This window comes from Rana temporaria, chromosome 1 (genome assembly GCF_905171775.1).
Source record: "Rana temporaria chromosome 1, aRanTem1.1, whole genome shotgun sequence".
In the NCBI taxonomy this organism is placed as follows: domain Eukaryota; kingdom Metazoa; phylum Chordata; class Amphibia; order Anura; family Ranidae; genus Rana; species Rana temporaria.
Window position 1 is genome coordinate 381,355,776 of NC_053489.1, and position 23,625 is coordinate 381,379,400.

At 47.4% G+C, this 23,625-nt stretch overlaps 1 protein-coding gene across 1 annotated transcript in view; it reads right to left on the reverse strand.

Annotated features, from left to right (window-relative positions):
* Positions 1 to 867: 867 nt before the first annotated feature.
* TIMM44 (translocase of inner mitochondrial membrane 44) overlaps positions 868 to 23,625 on the reverse strand; it is a 750,397-nt gene continuing 727,639 nt past the window's right edge. Inside the window, 1 exon segment of the mRNA XM_040322529.1 lies at positions 868 to 1,095. Within this exon segment, the coding sequence (XP_040178463.1) occupies positions 976 to 1,095 (120 nt within the window). The 3' untranslated portion in view covers positions 868 to 975.

Genomic DNA, 23,625 nt, shown 5'->3' on the forward strand with positions numbered 1-23,625 from the left:
GCGATTTTTTTTTACCAAAAATAGGTAGAAGAATACGTATCGGCCTAAACTGACGAAAAAAATAGTTTATCGTTTTTTGGGGGGGATATTTACTATAGCAAAAAGTAAAAAAAAATTGAATTTTTTTCAAAATTTTCGCTCTATTTTTGTTTATAGCGCAAAAAAAAAAAAAACGCAGGTGTCCAAATACCACCAAAAGAAAGTTCTATTTGTGGGAAAAAAAGGATGCCAATTTTGTTTGGGAGCCACGTCGCACTACCGCGCAATTGTCAGTGAAAGCGATGCAGTGCCGAATCTCAAAAACTGGCCAGGTCCATAAGCTGCCTAAAGGTCCAGGTCTTAAGTGAATTAAACACAATGTCCCGCCTTCTATGATAGACAGAGTCGTCGACCAATGGCAGGAAAGGAGACAAGACTTCCCTTTACAGATGCAGAGTAAACAGGAGATTCTCCTGTATGTAAATTTAACAGCACTTGTTTCTGTCCCCCCTCCCTGTCCCCTCCGAGGCAGCACTGACAAATACAGTATATATCTTTTGTGGCTGGGAGGGGGCCACATTAAACTGGAATGGGGGCTGCAATTGGTCCGAGGGCCAGACTTTGGACATGCCTGCTCTAAAGAAATGTCCTTTTACTCTTGCATCTCTAGGACAGGAAGCAAAGGGGGATCTCTCCATCCAGAGAAAGACAAACAATAAAAACTAACACAGCTAGCAACAAATAAACTGAAGGGTTTTACCCAACGCTAGAAAACTGAAGAAAAACAAAAAAGGTTTTGCCTTTGCAATTATTCATGAGAATATTTCAAACAGGACACTTTGTTGTCTAGCATTTGCTGATGGAGGAAAACAACCTAGCTACTTTCACTTCAGGAGAAAATTGTGAGGTTCTTTTATTGAAATTAGAAAATATAGGTTTAGTCCAAATATCATCTTTAAATGGGAACACAGTTTAATTTTAGCAAGTTGCAAATTTTCAGAGGATTTGTTCAGAGGCAGAAGAGGACATATCTAATAATCTCCATGCTGCATACGGATTAAGCTCATCTTGATCTCTGCAGAGTGCCCACACGTACACATTACGCAAAACTTTATCCTAAAAAGACAGAAAAAAAACCTTTAATGCATTACATTATATACGAATATAAAGATTATGGCAGCTTTTAAGACAAAAGATGCCAAAAAGTCATCATTCTATTAGATTTTTTTTTTAATTCTCTATATTACATATGAAAGTATACATAATGTTAAAAAAAAAAAAAAAAAGGATTTTTGTACATACCGTAAAATCCATTTGTCTGTGTTCATTGACGGACACAGTGCTCCATATTCAGAACCATAGCGCTATATCGCCTCCTACAGGCGTAGAGGACACCAGGCAGAAAAAAAGACTTGGCTACACCTATGGGCAGTCCTAGCTGGTATACTGTACATCTCCCTCTCTCCTATAGACCTTCAGTTTAGTAACAAGCAGCATCAAAAGTATTAAAACTCCAGAGGGGTGGGTGCTGTGTTCGTCAAAGAACTCAGAGAAATGGATTTTATTTATTTATCTCCAAGCAGTGCCAAACAAGAGGGATGGAACAACAAAAAATCCCAAGGCAAAACACAAGTAGCCAAACGGGTAATAGGAGCTCAACAAAAACAACTGGAGCCCAATCTGAACAATACACCCCCAAAGAGGGAACAGACCCTCTAAACAGCAGTCTGCAAAACCTTGTGGTAAAAATAAGCATCTGCATATACCAAACACATCCACGATAAGGTGGCCGCTTTACAAACCTGCGCCACTGACGCCGGAAGGCCAGAGAAGTACTAAGCAACCGAGTAGAGTATGCCGTTACCGGGAAAGGAGGAACTGACCCTTAACAGTCTGTCGGATCCATCTGGAAATGGTCGCAGAAGACAGCCCTTTCCTTGTGTATATGGTGTCACCAGCGCAAAAAAAAATAATAAAAAATGTGTAGGATTTGCTGTAGTTATGAATTCCCCACTATGTGAAATAAAATGATATTGGTATATTGGAAAACTGCCAACCCCAAATTAATATTTGCATCTGTGACAGTGAATACTGTTTACATCCATCAGTGACATGTCATTCATTAAATTAAACACATACAATGAACATATAAAAATATGCACATAAAAAGTATATCCCCACAAAAATTATAACTACAGGGAAAAATGATTATATATGACGTAAATAAAAAGAAAAGCCCCAGTCAAACTCTATTTCACAAATAGTTTAGCTTATGTGCTCAAAGTTAACCACTAAAGCCACGGACCATATTGCTGGTCAATGACTGGGCCACTTTTTGCGATTCGGCACTGCGTCGCTTTAACTGACAATTGCGCGGTCGTGCGACGTGGCTCCCAAACAAAATTGGCGTACTTTCTTTCCCTCAAATAGAACTTTCTTTTTTTTTTTTTTTTATCAAAACGACTTTTATTGAGCAGAAGATAAAAGTAGGTAAACAATCGGGTCAGAAGTGCAACATGCACTACAGGTGCAGATATTATCCATTCGACATTCATAAGGACATGCATAGTTGATACACATTGAAATAAGGGGATATGGGGAATAGATGGTTTCAAACAGGAGGAGGAGACACAACACGGCCAGGGCGCGGCAGCGCCAGGCGCACAGACGGAGGGAAGTCATTGCATTTCGAAGGGGATCAAGAGGGGTAGGGTGATAGGGAGGAGAGCAGGGGGAGAGGACAGATAGTAAGTGGGGGTAGCGTCTAGTTCCCAGAGGACCATGTGGAGGGCTCCTCCAGCCACTTGTCCCAAATTTTGTTATACTTCTTCGGGAGTACATCACTTTTTTGTAGGGAAGGGTAATGTTGACAGCCCTAATCCACTGTTGCAGGGTGGGTGGTGCCCCTCTCATCCATCTCCTAGCGATCTGCATCCTAGCAAGGAATAATGTTTCCTGCAGAAATGTATTAAGGTACTTTCGGCTTTCGGGGAGCGAGAGGAGCCCCAGCACACACTGACGTGGGCATTGCGATACGGGGGAGCCCATGCGATCGTGGAGGAACCGGACCACCTGGGTCCAGTATCCCTGTACGGGCGGGCAGGTCCAGAGTGGATGGAAGAAGGACGCGTCAGGGTGGCCGCAGCTGGGGCAGTTAGGATCGTGGTCTCGTCGAAACTTAGAAAGGCGGTGTGGGGTCAGGTACGATCTGTGGAGAATGAATAGATGAGTGAGGCGGTCAGAGAGCTTGGGAGAGACTGTCTTGCAGTTAGTGAGGGCCTCCCCCCAGTTCTCGTCGGTCAACGTGCCCAGGTCGGGTTCCCAGCGTGCCTTCAGGCGGTGGGCCGTAGCAGCCGCAGCCGGCTGAAGGAGATATGCATATAGTTGGGAGATTCGTTTTTGGCTGTCTGACCCCGATACAATATCCACAGGGAGGGGAATCTCAAGGGTCGGTATGGGGCCATCAAACTGTGTATTGAGTGCGTGTCGAAGTTGAAGGAATCGAAAAAACATATGATTGGGTAGTGTAAATTTAGTTTTAAGGGACTGAAACGACTTGACTGAACCCCGGGCCACCACCTGTGACAGGTAAATGTAACCCCTGTTGATCCACAGGCCGCGGTCAGGAATAGAGGCAAGCTCAGGTAGGAGGGGATTGTCCCAAAGAGGTGTGTGGGAGTGAGGGGAGGGGGCTGCACCGATGCGCAGGGCCAGCTGCCAGACCTTGCAGTGATGGAAGAGCATATGTCCGGCTGCACAAATAGAACTTTCTTTTGGTGGTATTTGATCACCCCTGCGGTTTTTATTTTTTGCGCTATAAATAAAAATAGAGCGACAATTTTGAAAAAATATTTTTTTTTACTTTTTGCTGTAATAAATATCCCCAAAAATATATTAAATAACTTTTTTTTCCCTCAGTTTAGGCCGATACATATTCTACATATTTTTCCGTAAAAAAATCGAAATAAGCGTTTATTGATTGGTTTGCACAAAAGTTATAGCGTCTACTGAATAGGGCATAGTTTTATGGCATTTGTATTATCATTTTTTTTTACTATTAATGGCAGCGATCAGCGATTTTTATCGGTACTGCGACCTTATGGCGGACACTTCGGACAAGACACATTTTTGGGACCATTGGCATTTTTATAGCAATCAGTGCTATAAAAATGCATTGATTACTATAAAAATGCCACTGGCAGGGAAGGGGTTAACACTAGGGGGCGAGGAAGGGGTTAAGTATGTTCCCTGGGTGTGTTCTAACTGAAGGGGGGGTGAGACTGACTGATCGCTGTTCATACATTGTATGAACAGAGGATCAGGCATTTCTCCCCCTGACAGGACCGGGAGCTGTGTGTGATCGCGCCCGCCGGGCACACGCGTCAGCGTCAGGGGCAGGCGTGCGTGCCTCCGGCAGCACGTCGGCAAGCAGTTAAAATCCGTGTTTGTATATTCCACCAATTTGTGATGCACCACCACCTTCCAAAATTTGCACTCTCCAGAAAACAATAATCAAAATGCCTCAATATATGCCTGAATCAGTTTCTTTTGTAAAAATATGCCACGCGTTTCCCCAACGGTTGTAGCAATATTCCTTCCAAAAATATCCACCTTTCAATGATCTTAAATCCTTTAAGAAAACAAACGGTCATTATTGCACAACATTCCTTACCTTATTTTTTTTAAAACGTGTATAAAATATGCACTCACATGATATGGTGCCTTTAGACCAGCACTGAGTCTATCCAGTGTTACGAGTGAAGCCTATGCTTGCCGTTCCGTCTCCAGGGGCCAGCATTTCATGCGGGTTAGGGACAGAATGCGACATTGGCATTACTAACCTCTATGCGTTTCACATCACTCATGTGTCATCAGGAAGCTGGTGTCACTATATTGCTTAAAGGAACACTAAAGGTTCGTTTTTTATTAGATCAATTGATTGCTGTAAGCTAGAGCATTTAAATATCACTTACCTCGTGTTTCCTTTTGACCTCCAAAATACAGTAATCCAGGTTTGAAAATGCCATTTCCTGTCTCTCCTCTTCTTGCTTTCCACCAGCATCTGAGCCGTTTTGCATGGTGGAAAGCAGAATGTGCTCGCCCCCTCCCTATGACTACAGCCCTGTGTGAAGATGCTCTCTTATCCCTCACAGGCATGGAGGCTAAGCCTAATGGGAACTGTAGTTCCCATTAGGCCGTGATGTAGCAAGAATGAATGCGCACCGCAAACCAGGAAGTCAGTGAGAATAATGATTCAGGAGTGACGGAGGTGAATAAAACAGCTCGATTTCAACAGGTATCAAACTAGTTATAATGTAAAACATTACTTTTTACTTTATCAGCTACTGTCAGACTTTAATTTAAGAGGAAAATATTTTTGTCTTTACAACCCCTTTAAGGTCTTCATGCCCTTATTACATTTTGGTTTTCTGCAAAACAGAAAGTTCACTTTCCGCCATTTTGGTTACTGGTGATATTTGCCCATCTTTTTCTTACTAACTTCCTATTCACTCCTTACTCTATTTACTCAAAAAAACTGAAGTATTGTTTGCATTTGGTCACTGTTTTTTCATTTGCTACCTTATAGGTGACATTCTCAGCCCAGGGGGAATGACTGGATAGACTTTTACAATCTCAAACAATTTTATTTAAAAACTATTTAAAAAAAACTTTATGGAAAAAAACCCTCTTTCTTTCTTTATTTTTTCTCAAAAAAGGATGTTTATTGAATAATATGGCAAAAAATACATTTTGTTTTTTGTCAGTATTCATCCATCCTTACATAACATCATAAAACAAAAAGGAAAGTAAAAGAAAATCCACAAAAACTTCTGGAATGCTACCTCTTCTTCCTACAAAAATCATCACAGTTTGTAATACCACAAAATATGGGTTCTGACAAGACCTCACACCCCGTAACCCGCACCAGTATGTGTCAGGATTCCATCCCCTGGAGCACTCCGCCTCCCCTCTCCACTGTGTGTCATTGGCCCTATTGTGAGGCCTCACCTCCATCCTCTTATATGAGCAGCCTGTCCAGTACCAACTCAAGTGGGGCCAGCCCTGGGGAATTTAACCAGGGAGCCCACAGCAACTCAAACCTTCCCCCCCTTTTCCTGTGCTGATATATATATTTCTCTGCCCGGAGAGTACAACCCATCTGAGCTATCCACTCCCCGAGTCTTGGGGGTTCTACATCCTTCCAGTGCCTGAGGATAAGTTTGCGAGCCTGGAAAAGGGCTCTACCAACGGCCCTCTTCGGGTTGTCCTCTAGCGGGAGATCCTCTATAATACCCAAGATGCACACCTTAGGGGTCTGTGGTATTTGAATCATAAATACCTAGTTTAAAGTTTTGAGAACCCCCGCCCAATATAGGTGTAGTTTGGGGCACCTCCACATCAGATGGATGAGGTCTCCATGGTCTCTGGCGCATCTAGGACAGCTGTCATCAGCAACCAGGCCCATCCTGTGCAGTCTGACTGGAGTATAATGTACCCGGAGAACAATGTACAATTGTGACAGGCGTTGTGCTACGTTAAGTGAGGCTCCCTGTATAGCTAGTAATGCCTCTTCCCACTGCTCCTCCTCGAAAACACCCACATCACTTTCCCAGGAGGTCACCACCCTAGAGGGGATGCCCGGCAAAAATGCCGACAGCAGCATGGCGTATAAGCTCGAGATGAAACCCCTGAAGCTAGTTGTCCCAGTCAAAAAGTGGAAGATCGGGGCAGGGGATAATATCCAAGGGTTGCTCCCAGCCTGGGCCCTAACGGCATGACTCAACTGCAAATAATAAAAATGCATTGCCTGAGGAAGATCAAACTTCTCCTGGAGCTCCGCAAAGGAAAGCAGACGGCCCCCGGAGAAGATATGCACCAAGTGAGTTACCCCATACCTCCTCCAGCGCTCCCCACATGTCAGCGACATCAACTCCTCGTAATAGTGATTGTTCCAAATTGGGCTGTGCCCTGTAAAGCCCTCTATGTTCTGTAATTGGCGGGTTTTTATTCCAAATCTTCTGCATTAATACATATGTGGGAAATAGTTTATTCGATTTAGCGCATTGTAAAGATTCGAGTCCCGTCACCAAATTATCCATGCCCATCGTGCAATTTACTATATCTACCACCGGGTCACCCCGTCCCTTACTCATGGCTCGAGCAATGTGTTGTAATTGGGCAGCTAAGTAGTATTACCAGGGATTTGGGAGAGCAAGCCCTCCCGTCTCTTTCGGTTTTTGTAATTGTTCCAGTTTAGTCCTGGGGGGCTTATTAAGCCAGAGAAATGCACGGAATAGGGAATTAATAATCCTAAAGATCCTGAGTGGGACAACCATGGGAGTGTTATGCAATATATACAATAACTGAGGCATAAACACCATTTTTGTGAGGTTTACTCTACCGACTAGGGACATTTTCAATTTCGACCACACTTTAATTTTGTCTCTGATCCTGCCTACTAAGGGAGTGAGATTAAGAGTAACATAATCAAGCGGTTGAGGGGTCACCCACACACCCAGATATTTAAATTTAGTCGCCACCGGAATGTCCATCAGCGTACAATCCTGCGGATTCTCTTCGACGAAGAGAGCCCGACGTATCACCCAGTAGAAGCATGGTATCGTCCGCATAGAGCATAATTTTTTCGTGTGTCAATCCGTACTGAAATCCCGTAATTGAGGGGTTGGAACGCACCAGAGCCGCTAGCGGTTCTATGGCAACAGCGAACAGCAAGGGTGAGAGGGGGCACCCCTGTCGGGTCCCCCTATGGAGCGGGAGGGAGAAGACACTCTGCCCTCCTCCCTAATAACCGCCACGGGGGAGTCGTACAGGAGCCGCACCCACGACTGGAACACAGGCCCAAATCCAAATCTGGTCAAAGTAGCCCACAAGTACTGCCATTCAATGCTGTCGAAAGCCTTGTGGGCATCTAAAGACAACAGAGCTCTATCCCCCATGTTGTCCGCCGCTGACTGCATATTTACAAACAATCTCCTGAGATTAATGGCAGTAGATCTTTCCGGTATAAAACCCGATTGATCAGTATGTATAATTGCCGTGATTACCTTATTTAGCCTTATTGCCAAGACCTTTGCTAATATTTTTATATCGTTTTGAAGGAGCGAGATCGGCCTATAAGAGCCAGGATCTAGTGGATCCTTTCCAGGTTTAAGTAGTAGGACTATGCTAGCCTGTCGCATGGATTCCGGGAGCCGTCGCGACTCCCTAGCCGCTTTCAGCGTGTGAAGCAACTTCGGGAGCACAACACCTCCATACTGTTTGTATACCTCCATCGGAATGCCATCATCACCCGGTGCCTTAGTATTGGGGAAAGAGTTGGTCGCCTCCGTCATCTCTTCAATGGTGATGGGAGTCTCAAGGGACTCCGCTTGGGACTCCGTTAAACACGGTAGCTCTATCCCTTGCAGAAAGTCCCGAGTCTCCTCTCCAGTATGCGTTTGCTTTGATTCGTATAGACTAGAATAAAATCTGACCAGCTCCCTCATTACCATGTCAGGGGGGTTCACCAATCTACCTCCTTCTGTCCTTAGAGCTCCAATGGACGGGGACGTCTGTTGTGACTGGACTATTTTAGCTAAGAGTTTGCCTGTCTGCTCCCCCTCCTCATAGAACGCCATTTTTGAAAAAAAACTTTTTCTGTCAGCCCTGGAGGTGTCAAGTCTAGTCAGTGCGTCCTGAGCCGCTATCCACGCCTCCCGAGAACCCTCCCCCGAATTAGCTATATACTCTGCCTCTAAGCGTTTTACCATCAGTGCTATCTGGTCCCTTTGTTCGGTCGTGTTGTGTTTTATGGTGTTCACCTCTGCAAAACTCCTCTCAAGAAGGCCTTAAAAGCATCCCATTCCATGTCTGTTCCAGGATAATCTGCATGCCTCTGCCAGTAGGCCACTATGTCCCTCTCAATGTTTTCATGAGAGGGGAAGAGGTTAAGCCAAAAGGCATTAAGCTTCCACGGTGCTCTGGGAAGAGTGGGAAGAGGCCTACTGTAGCCCTCAGAGAGAGTAAGACGGGGGAATGGTCCGAGACACACCGGGGAAGGTATTGTATATGCTCGACATACTGTGTCTATCCTAGACAAAGACATATGCGTCTTGGAGAAGCAGGAAAATTGCCTCTCAAGGGGATTTTTCAGTCTCCAGGGATCCACCCAACCCACCTCTTCCATAAACTTAGCCATGGCTGACCTTGTTGTCCCCCCGGGGCCGGGTGTCTATCCAGGTATGGATTCACAATCCCGTTAAAGTCCCCTACTACCGCTAATGGGGTTCCAGGATTCGATAGCTGAAAGGCAAGAAGGGACCGCAATACCTGTGGACTGAACGGGGGAGGGACATACACTGCGGCCAGAATGAATGTCAGTTGGTATACCCTGCACAGCAGAAACACATATCTTCCTTCCTGGTCAATCTTAGAGGTTATACACTGAAAATCTAGGGATCTGTGTATCAATACACTCACACCCCTCGAACATGAGGTGTGAGTGGAGTGATAAGTCCAACCTGCCCATGCAAATCCCAGCCACGACCTAGTGTCCGGAGTCAAATGGGTCTCCTGCAAAACGCAGATAGCTGGAAAGTGCTTTCTAAGGGAGGTGGATACCATAGTCCGCTTAAGCGGATCTCCCAAACCCCTGACATTCCATGAAATTACAGAAATTCCCGCCATCATTCCTCAATTACAGCATCATCATATGACATATTAAACCTCCGCCCGCCCGTAATAGCGCTATGTCTCCCCATCCTACCTAACAGCATCATATCATATAGGATTGTCAAGGAAGAGCAGGTGCTCCTCCGGGAGCCTAAAAATAAAAAAGCAAAACAGGCAAAAGAAAAAAAAAGTGTCACGTGGGTCAGCAGCTTCAAACAGTCAGAGGTGGGCCATTGCCGAGTGGTAGTCCAGGCCTTACCGCCCAACACATTATTGCGGCAGGGAGCGCGAGCCCGAGGTAGCAGCTCCTCTGGGTGTAAGTAATAAAGAGTGGCATCCAAAAAAAAGAAAAGGAACAAAATCAGTAGCACCAGAAAAAAATAATAACACTTCAACTTTGCAGCCCGAAGCTGCTGGGCATAACCTGCGCCCTCAGCATGCCACAGACGCAACCGGCAGTCTGTGGCCCCAACATTGCGCCTCAAGTGGCACTCCTTACACGATCCGAATCGCATGCGGAACAAGTAGAGTTCAGGAAAAAAAATGAAATAAACAGTTCGCTCCATTCCTGAGTAGAAAAAAAATCTGCATATATTGTTCTCCCGGTTCAAAGATCATGTAGATGGTGGCAAAGGTAAACCTACAGTCTAATGGCAAGTAATTGAAAAAAAAGAAAATTTTGTTTTAGCTGGCTTACCATCAAACTCTGTAGTCCATTCAATCAAAGTACATCAATCCGCATCCGCCACTGGGTCCTCTGCTCTGCGAATCAGGTGCTCATTCCTATCCAGCCATGATGAGGCCTCCGTAGCTGATTCAAAAAATTGGGCCCTGTCTCCTGCTATGATCCGTAGCTTAGCCGGGTAGAGCATAGCGTAGTTGGCTCGCAGGCGTTGCAGTCTTCTCTTCACTTCTCCAAATTTGGCCCTGCGCCTTTGTACTTCCGCAGAGAAGTCGGGATAAAATGACACCCTCACCCGTTAAATTGAACATTGCGACGCTCTCTGGCCAGTCTCAAAATGATTTCCTTGTCCTTAAAGTTAAGCAGTTTGGCTAGCATGGTGCGCGGCGGGTTGCCAGGAGGGAGAGGCCTAGGCGGTACTCTATGCGCCCTCTCCACCGAATAGAAGGGTGTGAAGGCATCTTTGCCAAAAACCTCTTGCAGCCAGGCCTCTACAAATGCGGTGGGGTCACGGCCCTCCGTTTTTTCTGGTAGGCCCACAATGCGGACATTACTCCTCCTCAAACGATTCTCAATATCCTCATTACGGTTCTCATTAGCCGTCGCGGTTCTGGCCGTGACCTGCAGTTCCCTAATAAGGGGGGCCATCCTTTCTTCCTCCTCGCTCACACGGCTCTCTACCGCCGTGGTGCGCTCTCTAATTTTCTGAAAGTCCTGTCGGATCAATCCCACCTCCTCCTTCAGCCCCCCAAAGTGTTGTTGCAGTGTCTGCACCGTGGCTGTGCACTTATTTACTGCCTGCAGTATCTGGGCCAGAGTGGGTTGTTCAGCGCCCTCGTCCTCCTCCCCTATATTCTCTGCGTGTGTATTTTGTACTGAGGCCTGTGAGGTCCGGGCAGAGCAAGGCCCCGGTGCCAATGCATTAAAGATGTCAGGTGTGGCATCCAGCTCCTCATCCGAGGGACGGTCTGCTAGGCCATTCAGTTTCTCTGCATAATACACCATGTCTTTAGGGGGCTCTTTTCCCAGGGCCTTAGGTGTCTTGTGGGGGTGCTTACCGGGGTCTCGTTTATCTCCTCGTGTCTTCCAGGCCGCCGTGGCGCCATTTTGTAGGTCAGGGAGCTCATCTCCTTTGAGCTGTTTGTGGGTCATCATGCCGGTAATCGGGCAGGAGAGCGGATCGCTGTGTGCACCGAGTGCTGATGTGCCGCTGGGTGGTGTTCGTTACCGAAAACGAGCGGTATTTCGGCCGGGAGAAGGATCGCTGCAATGTGCTGTTTGGGAGCTTTGTGAGACACGTCCGCTCACATGCCGCTCTTGGCCACGCCCCCACCCTCTTTATTAATCCATCTGGATACGCAACCCTGTCCTTGGCCCGTCTGTGATCACAAACCGTAAGTCTGACCTCCGAAAACTCTGTGGCTGTCAGATACCCCCAAATTGCTCAAATTACATCCAGGGCATGCAATTTCCTTGGGATGAGTGTGCCTGGGACACAAAGAAGGCAACACAATGTCTTTATTCAAAAGGAAGTCAGAGGGAGGTTTTTGGAGAACAGAGCACCAAGTTCAAATCCAATGGCGGTAGAGGAGACCGCCCCAGCAGAGTCAGGTGTCAAACCCCTTGAATAAAATGCGTGACTAGGGGTCGCTGAAAGAAGACCGCCAAAGCAGACAACTGGCCCTTGATGGTACTCAAGGCCAACTTCTGCTCAACACCTCATTGAAGGAAGGTCAAAATCCAAGCCACCGAAAAGGAACGAGGGAGAACACAGATGGACTCACACCACAAAATGTACGCTTTCCACATACAATGGTAAATCTTTCTAGGAGGTAGACTTTCAAGTCTTCAGCAGTGTCGAGATCAGAGACCCAGGCAAACCTCTATCCTTCAGCACCTGGCTTTCAACCGCCAGGCCGTCAAAGCCAGCAACTGCAAAGCAGGATGGAAGATCGGCCATTGGGACAGCAGGTCCTCCCTGAGAGGAAGTCTCCAAGGGATGTCGGCGAACCAATCGCACCAGGTTGAAGTACCAAGATCGGCGAGGCTAGTCCGGAACCACCAGAATCTCTTCGGCCTTGATCCTGTGCAGAAGCCATGGAAGAAGCTTGAGAGACGGTAAGGCAAAAATCTGATGATATTGGCCCCACAGGACCACCAGAGCATATGTGGCGTCAGCCAGAGGATCCCGTGACCTTGCCACAAACCTTGGTACCTTTCTGTTGAGCCGAAACACCAACAGATCCACCTTGGGGGGTGCCCCACATTAGACATATCAGATTAAACATCTAAAACCAATAAATCTTGCAAGCTACCCAAAATCTGTAAATATGTAACACCTCCTATCAGGACAGCTGCTAGCACTGATCACATCCCATACATCCACGCAAATGCAATATTTATAGAGGAAATGCTGCGATATCTGGATGTTAGCATGAGTGCCTTGATGCGATGATACCAAATAAAAAATGTGTTGACGTGCAAAAAAGTTTGTTTTACCATAGAGCGTGTGATCACAGCATCACAAACCTTATAATCCACATATGTTGAAATGTATAAATTACCTCAGTGCAGTAAATATTTTCGTGCAAACTCCAAAATAAATAAATAAAATCAAAAACTTCACGTATCAAATATAGTGATACAAATACATGTAGAAAAAAAATTATATATATTTAACCACTTGAGCCCCAGAGGACGTCATATGACATCCTAGGCTTTGTGGGGCTATATCGGAATGATGCCTGCAGCTACAGGCATCATTCAGATATCAGCATGTTCCGACACTTGATCGTTCCTACGGGCGGCAAAAGGGGACGTCCCCCCTCCCGCTTCTACCAACTCACCTGTGCGATCGGTGAGTCTGTGACAGGATCCGCTGGCCCCGGATGCTGATCATAGAGATTTTTGGCGGACCAGATGGTCGCCGGAGTCTCTATGATTGTCGGAGGACAGACGCGATGTTATATGACATCACGCCCGGTCTCGGCATTCAAAAGAACTGCGCCGCTTTGGCTGTAAAGCGGTGATCTTTTTCTTTTTGGCTTTCCAGCCTAGTGATGGGATGTTGGGCCTTTTTGACCCCATATCTCACTGTAAATAGGACCTGTCATGCCATATTCCTATTACAAGAGTTGTTTACATTCCTTGTAATAGGAATAAAAGTGATCAATTTTTTTTTTGAAAAGTGTCAAAATAAAAAAAATTAAGTAAAATTAACAAGATTTTGATTATTTGTTTTAAAGTACCCCTGTCCCTGTGTGCTCGCACGCAGAAGCGAACGCATACGCAAGTCCCGCCCACATATAAAAACTGTGTTCAAACCACACATGTGAGGTGTCGGCGCGAACGTTGGAGCAAGAGCAATAGTTTTAGCCCTAGACCTCCTCCTCTGCAACTCAAAACATGTAACCAGTAAAAAAATTCAAAGCCTTACCCATTGGGATTTTTAGGTACCGACGTTTGGCATCAATTTTGAAGCGTGACATGTGTGACAGGAAGTCAGGTAAATCTGTGGGTGTTGTCACAGACGGGACATACATTTCTGCCTTGTTTAGACAATACACCAATTGTTATTAGGCGTCGGCTGCAAAAGTAGCCAGAAAAGGTCTAAGGGCGTTGGAAAACTTCAGCTGTTCAGAATGAGGCAATTTAGGCCTCTATAAGTAATCCAGAGGATTACCACTGATTTGCTGCATCCTGAGGCTTTCTGAGTGAAGGAGAGCAGTAGGTGAAAGTCTTCTGAGGAGGTGAGGAGAGGATTGATTTTTCTGTGTGATAAAAATCAAAAGACTATTGTTTTTCTGCTGTATGACCAGCAGTGTCTGCCCAGCACTAGGCTGTGCCAGACTCCCTAGATAGGTTCATGTGTGGTGAAGGTAGACGCCCCAAGTGGCCAGGGTTTATTTTATGTTTGATTTTGTTTATGCTGTTTGGATGCTTGCACTTGTTTCCAGCAAGATGGAAGAATAAACCAAAATCTTTGTTTTCAACCTTCTTCGACTGCCTGTCTGTATAAATTCAGTGTGTAGTGAACCCATCCAGGGGGTCACACACCCTGCTACCGAGCTAACCCCTTACACATGGTGGAGTGCCGCGGGCAGTTAAAGTAAACCCAAAATGGAGGAGATACTGAAACAGCTGGCTATAGCAAATGCAAATCAACAGCAGACGAATGCAGGTTTGCACCGGAGTCTTGCAGCTCAACAACAGGCTCACGCAGCTCAACAACAGGATCACCAAGAGAGCATGGCAGCTCAACAACAGGTTTACCAAGAGAGCATGGCAGCGCAACAACAGGCTCAGGCAGCTAAACAACAGGCTCACGCAGCTCAACAACAGGTTCACCAAGAGAAACTTGCAGCTCACCGAGAGAGCATTGCAGGCTTGGAACAGAAACACCCTGCAGAAATGGGTGAACCATGGTGGTCCAGAAACCGCAGACAAACTTGTAGACCTGGTCGAAAGGTACCTAACAACAGAGAATTTGTCCTCTTCCACCAGAGACGCACAGACTTTCCACCCTAAGACCAGACCCTCCCCACCTATAGGTAAGACTGCATCAAGGGATGGGGGTGGAGAGAGAAACCAAGGAGCAACTAGAGGAATTATCGGGACTACTGCTAAAGTTTGGCGAGAGCGGCCTGGAAGACCCATCCCACAGGAGAGGACCAGAAGGTTGATTTGTTACCGTTGCCGGGAAGAGGGACATGTAGCAGCGGTTTGCCCAGCGGGTGATGAACCCATGCAGTGTGACTTTCTGACCGAGAGACGACAGTCCCTTTTTGCAACCACATGCACTGCAGAAAAGGAAAATGAGAAACCTTTATATAAATTGTGCTTAGATGGTAAAAATGTTGTGGTATTGTTGGATTCAGGTAGCCTGGTCACCTTAGTGAAAAGTGATCTAGTGGTGGGAAAAACCTTACATCCTAGGAAAATGGCTGTAGTATGTGTACATGGGGACACTCGAGAATATCCGGTGACTACGGTTTCCTTTGAAACCTCCCTCGGTAACTTGTGTCACCAGGTGGGTTTAGTTCCCAAACTACCACATGACGCCATTGTGGGAAGGGATTTCCCAAAATTCTGGGAACTCTGGGCCTGATTCCCAAAAAAGCTGCCTAACTTAACTTTCAGCAGTTAAGTTACACTGACTTAAAATTTCTACCTAAGTGCCTGATCCACAAAGCACTTACCTAGAAATTACACGCCGTGTAACTTAAGTGCCTCCGTCGCAAGGCGGTCCTCCTCTCCGGGGGGCGTTTAAAATTTAAATGAGGCGCGCTCCCACGCCGGCCGTACTGCGCATGCGTGTGACGTAATTTTCCCGACGTGCAGCGCGCAAACATAATTGACGCCGGGCTTTGTGGATTGCGACGGGACACTAAAGTTGCGACGGGTGAAAAAAAATATACGCGCCGGGAAAACAAATAATTATTTTAAAAAATGACAGCGTCGCTCAGCATGCATTCCTGAGGGAGAACTCCATGCCAATTTTCAAAGAAAAAACCGGCATGGGTTCCCCCCCCCAGGAGCATACCAGGCCCTTAGGTCTGGTATGGGTTGTAAGGAGACCCCCCCCACGCCGAAAAATCAACGTAGGGGGTCCCCCTACAATCCATACCAGACCCGTATCCAAAGCACGCTACCCGGCCGGTCAGGAATGGGAGTGGGGACGAGCGAGCGCCCCCCCCCCCTCCTGAGCCGTGCCAGGCCGCATGCCCTCAATATGGGGGGGTTGGGTGCTCTGGGGCAGGGGGGCGCACTGCGGGCCCCCCCACCCCAGAGCACCCTGCCCCCATGTTGATGAGGACAGGACCTCTTCCCGACAACCCTTGCCGTTGGTTGTCGGGGTCTGCGGGCGGGGGCTTATCGGAATCTGGGAGTCCCCTCAAATAAGTGGGCCCCCAGATACCGGCCCCCACCCTAAGTGAATGGATATGGGGTACATCGTACCCCTACCCATTCACCTGGAGGCAAAAAGTTAAAGTTATTAAACACACAACACAAGGCTTTTTAAAATAATTTATTAGTCTGCTCCGGAGGCCCCCCTGTCTTCTTTATTAGCTCTAATACCAGGGGGGGCTTCTTCTTCCACTCTCCGGGGGGGGGTTTCTTCTTCCGCTCTCCGGGGGGGGTCTTCTCCGCTCTCCGGGGGTCTTCTTCTATCTTCGCCGCTCTCCGCTGTTGACTCGGCGAACCCCGGTTCTTCTGCAGCTGTCCGGTGCCTTCTCCTTCAGCGCTGGCTGCCTGCTATCTTCGTGTGTTAGCTCAATTACTAGCAGGCAGCCAGCGCGGTCTTCTGTGACGTCATGGTCTTCTTCTCCCTTCTTCCGATGTTGACTCGACGCCTCTTGTCACTGCAATGATGGAAGCGCGCCTTGCATCCCATTTATATAGGCATCGCCGTCCCATCATGCTCCGGTAGGTACCCACGTGGTGGGTGCCTACCCACGTGCACCCACCACGGTGGGTACCTACCGGAGCATGATGGGACGGTGATGCCTATATAAATGGGATGCAAGGCGCGCTTCCATCATTGCAGTGACAAGAGGCGACGTGTCAACATCGGAAGAGGGGAGAAGAACAGAAGAACCGCGCTGGCTGCCTGCTAGTAATTGAGCTAACACACGAAGATAGCAGGCAGCCAGCGCTGAAGAAGAAGGCACCGGACAGGCTGGAGAAGAACCGGGGTGCGCCGAGTCAACAGCGGAGAGCGGCGAAGATAGAAGAAGACCCCCGGAGAGCGGAGAAGACCCCCCCGGAGAGCGGAAGAAGAAACCCCCCCCGGAGAGCGGAGAAGACCCCCGGAGAGTGGAAGAAGAAGCCCCCCCTGGTATTAGAGCTAATAAAAAAGACAGGGGGGTGCCTCCGGAGCAGACTAATAAATTATTTTAAAAACCCTTGTGTTGTGTGTTTAATAACTTTAACTTTTTGCCTCCAGGTGAATGGGTAGGGGTACGATGTACCCCATATCCATTCACTTAGGGTGGGGGGGCCGGTATCTGGGGGCCCCCTTATTAAAGGGGACTCCCAGATTCCGATAAGCCCCGCCCGCATACCCCCGACAACCAACGGCAAGGGTTGTCGGGAAGAGGTCCTGTCCTCATCAACATGGGGACAGGGTGCTCTGGGGTGGGGGGGCCCGCAGTGCGCCCCCCTGCCCCAGAGCACCCAACCCCCCCATGTTAAGGGCATGCGGCCTGGCACGGCTCAGGAGGGGGGGGGGGGCGCTCGCTCGTCCCCACTCCCTTTCCTGACCGGCCGGGTAGCGTGCTTTGGATACGGGTCTGGTATGGATTGTAGGAGGACCCCCTACGTCGATTTTTCGGCGTAGGGGGGGGTCTCCTTACAAACCATACCAGACCTAAGGGCCTGGTATGCTCCTGAGGGGGGAAATCACAATGATGAAAAGCGTTGTGGATCTGCTTAAGTCCTCATTTGCATACTCAAAGCTGCATTTCAATGAGAAATGCCCCCAGCGGCGGATGCGGTACTGCATCCTAAGATCTGACCGTGTAAGTGTCTTACACATGTCAGATTTTCTGCCTAACTTTGGAAAAAGCCTTTTGAGGATCGTTTCCAAAGTTAGGCATAGACTGAACAGCAGTTCCGCCTGTGTATCTCTTTTGGGAATCAGGCCCTCTGGGACTGCCCAGATTCCCCAGTAGGTGGTTCTACTCCAGAAACCTATAACTGTGAGGATTCTCCTGAGTTTCCATTCTCAGTATTAGCAGGGGAAACACCAGTCCCTAGGGAGGAGCCTGCTACCTCAGAAGAGGAACAGCGGCCGATAGGGTTTGATGACCTCGAGGTGCACAGAGAAAATTTTGTCACTGAGCAATTGAGGGACCCCACATTGCTAAGAGCCCGGGAGAATGTAGTGAAGATAGATGGGGAGTTGAAAAACGAGAAGAGTGTGGCCTCTTTTAGAATAAAGATACAAAAGATAAAATGTGCCTACATCCCATTTAATATGTAAAATAATGAGACCAGAATAATTTGACAACATTGGCTGCTTGGGGCCAATGAACGTCAGCATTTAGGTCAAGGGGAAAGGGAAGGGATTTTGGTAGGGACTTTTCAGAGTCCCTACCAAAATCAAATTATTCTGGTCTCATTATTTTACATAGATGGGGAGTTAGTTAACCCTGACAAGAGGGTTGCCCTCCCTTACTTCATTATTGAAAGGGACCTGTTATATCGAGTGTCACAGAGGATAGAGGACACCATTGAGCAACTGGTAGTGCCTAAATCGTACCGCAAGATGGTTTTGGAACTGGCCCATGGGCAAATTTTTGGGGGACATTTGGGAGCAGAAAAAACCTGGGAGAGGATCACCCAGAGGTTTTATTGGCCTGGGATCACTAAAGAAGTGGAATTGTACTGTTCTTCCTGTCAAGTGTGTCAGATTACTGCACCCATGCCACATTTCCACAGTCCGTTGGTACCCCTGCCCATTATCGAGGTCCCTTTTGAGAGCATCGCCATGGACTTGGTTGGCCCCTTACTGAAGTCCACTAGAGGGCACCAGCACATCTTGGTAATAATGGACTATGCCACCCGGTACCCAGAAGCGATTCCTCTCCGAAACACCTCTGCTAAAACCATTGCCAAAGAGTTGTTTCAGGTTTTCAGACCAGGGCACCCCGTTTATGTCTAGGGTTACCAAAAAACTTTGTAAACTCCTGAAAGTGACCCAATTACGTACATCAGTATATCACCCTCAAACAGACGGGTTAGTGGAAAGGTTTAATAAAACCTTAAAACAAATGTTGAGGAAGGTGGTGGATAAAGACAGAAAGAATTGGGATTATCTGCTCCCTTATCTGATGTTTGCAATAAGAGAGGTTCCCCTATCGTCCACAGGGTTCTCTCCGTTTTAACTACTGTATGGGAGGCACCCCCGGGGCCTACTGGACATTGCCAGGGAAACATGGAGAGTGAGAGTTCCCCTCATCGTAGTGTGATTGAACATGTGGCCCAAATGCAAGATAGAATTGCCCAAGTGATGCCGATTGTGAAGGAACATTTAGCCCAAGCCCAATTGGCTCAACAAAGGATTTACAATCGTGGGGCCCAGGTCCGTTCCTTTGCACCTGGTGATAGGGTGTTGGTGCTGGTCCCCACGGTCGAAAGTAAATTCCTAGCCAAATGGCAGGGTCCATATGAAGTGTTGGAAAAAATGGGATTGGTGAATTATAAAATTAGCCAACCGGGAAGACGAAAACCTGAGCAGCTCTATCACGTGAACTTGCTGAAACCATGGAAGGATAGAGAGTCCTTGGTCGCTAAGACTACCCGATTTTCTGCTCCATTTAACCTGGCTGTCCATGAAGTTGGGATAGCGGAGACTCTATCCAAAACTCAGCAACAGGAGGTTAAAGAATTTGTGCTCCGTAATAAGGAGAAGTTTTCAGACCTGCCAGGTTGGGTCTTCGGAGTTGAACATGACATTATCACCACACCAGGGGGATAAGGTCAAGTTGAAGCCTTATAGAATTCCAGAAGCCCGGCGAGAGGCAATTCGCAGGAAGTAAAAAAAATGCTGAGCTGGGGGTGAAAGCTGGGGGTTAAACCTAATAAAAATATCTTTATAAAAAACAAAAACAAAAAAACAGTAGTCTCTTGGAGCTGGATGGCAAAACTGTCCATGAGAGAGCAAATCTGTCATTACCGGAAGCAACAGTGGTGATTCAATGCTTAAGAGTAGGAGAGAGACACTAGAGCAGTGATGGCAAACCTTGGCACCCCAGAACTTCATTTCCCATGATGCTTCACTACACTGCAGATTGCATAAGCATCATGGGAAATGTAGTTCCAAAAACATCTGGTGTGCCAAGGTTCGCCATCACTAAGCTAGAGCCTCCTAAGCAAAATGGTATACAGTAAAACTTTGGTTTGCGAGCATAATTTGTTCCAAAAACATGCTTGTAATCCAAAAGCACTTGTCTATCAAAGCATTTTTTTACATGGTATAAAAAAGAGAAGAGAGGCACCTCTAAGTGTAGCAATAAGTTTCTAAATGTTGTACCTTCATTAAATTTAACCATATTGCTTCTTTTTTATACTCCGTTGTGACATGACACTACTCTTATATCAAGACATCGCTTGTATGTCAAGGCAACATTTATTAAAACATTTTGCTTGTCTTGCAAAACGCTCTTAAACCAAGTTACACTCAAACCACGGTTTTACTGTATTTGTGATTATTGATACAGAAAGCTCCACTGACAGCCTACCCATCCACTGCTGTCTAGGCACAGTACTAAAGGAGTGAATGACAGAAGCACTTTAAACACCACTCTCAGTTCAAGAGCATTCAATACTATGCCTCATAAGCTTAACATCCCATGACCTTAAACAGCCTGCTCTTTGAAATGCGTCCCCCAATCTTTCTAGCTGGGGTCTAATGTGATAATGTTCCATCTGCAAACAATTGGCCAGTTAAGAAAAAACAAGGATACTCCCTTGTGGAAGTTCTATTGAATTTTTCACATCGCTATTGCAGACAGTAAGACCTTTGTGAATGCCATGGGGGAGATGTACAGACCGAAGGGGAGGCACTCAAACTGGTAGAGGAATTGAGGATAAATTGGGACAAGTAGGTGAGCAATAGTCTCCCAGATTTATGAATAATATAATATGATTGGGAGGTTTTCCATCTTGCACGACTCCAATAAGAGAGCAAATTTTCCAAGGATGAGGGCTGCTCTCCAAGACTTAGGCCCCTTTCACACTGTGGTGATGCGCTGGCAGGAGAGAAAAAAATCTCCTGCAAGCAGCGATCTTTGAGCGGTGTGTATACCGCTCCTTCCCATTTAAAAACAATGGGAAACCGCGGTAATACTGCCGCCAATGCGCTTCTGCAGAGGCGCATTGCGGGCCAAAATGAACCCTTTAAACGGCCGCTAGTGGGGGTTAATACCGCACCGCTAGCGGCCAGAAACCCGCGGCAATTCCGAGGGTATAGCGCCGCTATTTTTAGCGGTGCATACCACCCACCGCACCTCCTGCCCCGTCCCTTATACTAGGAGGGAATATTGGCATAGATGAACACAGAACAGAAATGGGAATTCTTCAAAAAAGACTGTATGCAAACTCTCTGCAAAACGAGATTAATGATGCATCCACCAACGGAGGAGACTGCAGGTTGACATTTAGCTTTTTCAGGGTATAAGGTTTTGACAGCCTATTTATACGGACATTTTTGTACATTTGTACTTTCTAACCTTGTGGAGAGTTTCCTCCACTTAACCCCAGGCAATTGCGTCCTTAGCTGCGCTTCAAAGCTTGTGGCCCCTTTAACGCTTTCTTCCCATGCAAACTTTCCTATTTGGACACCACCTCTGGCTCTGGTTGAAGTGCTAGGCAATTCATGCAGCTTGTAGCTTGTCAAGCAATGACTTTCCACCACAAATGCAGCAACCATAATGCCGCGTACACACCATCACTTTATTGATGAAAAAAAAACGCGTTTTAAAAACGTCACTTTAAATGGACCGTGTGTGGGGGAAAACGTCGTTTTATGTCTTGTGAAAAACGACAAAAAAAAAATTGAAGCATGCTTCAATTTTATGTGTCGTTTTTCAAAACCTTGTTTTTTACTTCACAGAAATTGACCGTGTGTAGCAAAAAACGACGTTTAAAACAACGTTTTTACACCCGCGCATGCCCAGAAGCTAGTTATGAAGCAAGCTTCAATGGAAAAACGTGGTGAACGTAACCTCGCTTTGCTAGAGAATTGTGAAAAAACGATGGTGTGTAGGCAACTTCGTCTTTGAAAATTGAAGTTTCAAAAACGTCGTTTTTTAATTCACAGAAAATTTAGTTTTTTTTTCATCACATAAAGTGATGGTGTGTATGCGGCATTAGGGCTGGTAACCTGTGGGATGAGAGGTGAGATGATCACATTGATCAATTTTGCTAGGATGTCTGTGCTTGAATGGTGACTGTTCTGGCTTTTAGTAGGCTCCCTTCATCTTAAAGTCCTTGCAGGGCTGTATAGTGCTTGTTCCAGGCAGATTTGACATACTAGCTCGGCAGCAGAGGAAGCTCTCTAATTAGGCAGCCGACTAATTAGGCCCAGCGCGGCCACCTAATTTGCCCATACAGTAGGTGCACGCGATATTGTGTCAATCTCGCTTCCTTTCTCGGCGAGATTGAGCACCTACGAGCCCCATCGCGGGAGCCAGCGCCGAGCTGGCTTGCCGCGATAGAGACAAAGCCGTCTTGGATTCCCGCCAATTCTACACGTGTGCGGCGTTTGTTATGAATCCTGAGGGGGAAGTCCCCGCCGGATTTTAAATAAAAATCCGGCATGGGTTCCCCCCTCAGGAGCATACCGGGCCCTTAGGTCTGTTATGGGTTGTAAGGAGAGCCCCCCCTACGCCGAAAAAACGGCGTAGAGGGTCCCCCTACAATCCATACCAGACCCGTATCCAAAGCACGCTACCCGGGCCGGCCAGGAAAAGGAGTGGGGACGAGCGAGCGCCCCCCCCTCCTGAGCCGTACCAGGCTGCATGCCCTCAACATGGGGGGGTTGGGTGCTCTGGGGGCAGGGGGGCGCACTGCGGCCCCCCCCACCTCAGAGCACCCTGTCCCCATGTTGATGAGGACAGGGCCCCTTCCCGACAACCCTGGCCGTTGGTTGTCGGGGTATGCGGGCGGGAGGCTTATCGGAATCTGGGAGCCCCATTATTAAAGGGGCTCCCAGATACCGGCCCCCCACCCTAAGTGAATGGATATGGGGCACATCGTACCCCTAACCATTCACCTGGAGGAAAAATGTCAAAGTAATAAACACCACACAAGGGTTTTTAAAATATTTATTTTTCTGCTCCGGAGGCTCCCCCTGTCTTCTTTATTAGCTCTTCTACCAGGGGAGCTTCTTCTTTGACGTCTTCGGGTGGGTGGGGGCCGCCGTCTGGTTCTCTTCCACCGCCGGGGGGGGTCGCTTTTAAAAAAGCCCCCACCCCCGGCGGGTTTCCTCCGGCGTCTTCGGCGGGGTTGTTTTTCTTCCGCTATCCCGACGGGTCTTCTCCGCTATCCGGGGGGTCTTCTCAACTCTCCGGGGTCTCCTATGTTCGCCGCTCTCCGCTGTTGACTCGGCGCACCCCGGGTTCTTCCTCCAGCTGTCCGGTGCCTTCTCCTTCAGCGCTGAACGTCTATCTTCTTCTTCCGTGCTGTGACGTATTCTTCTTCTTCCGGGCTGTGACGTCATCTTCTTCACTTTCTCCAATGTTGACACGCCGGCTCTTCTCGCTGAAATGGCAGGTGCGCTGCTTTCA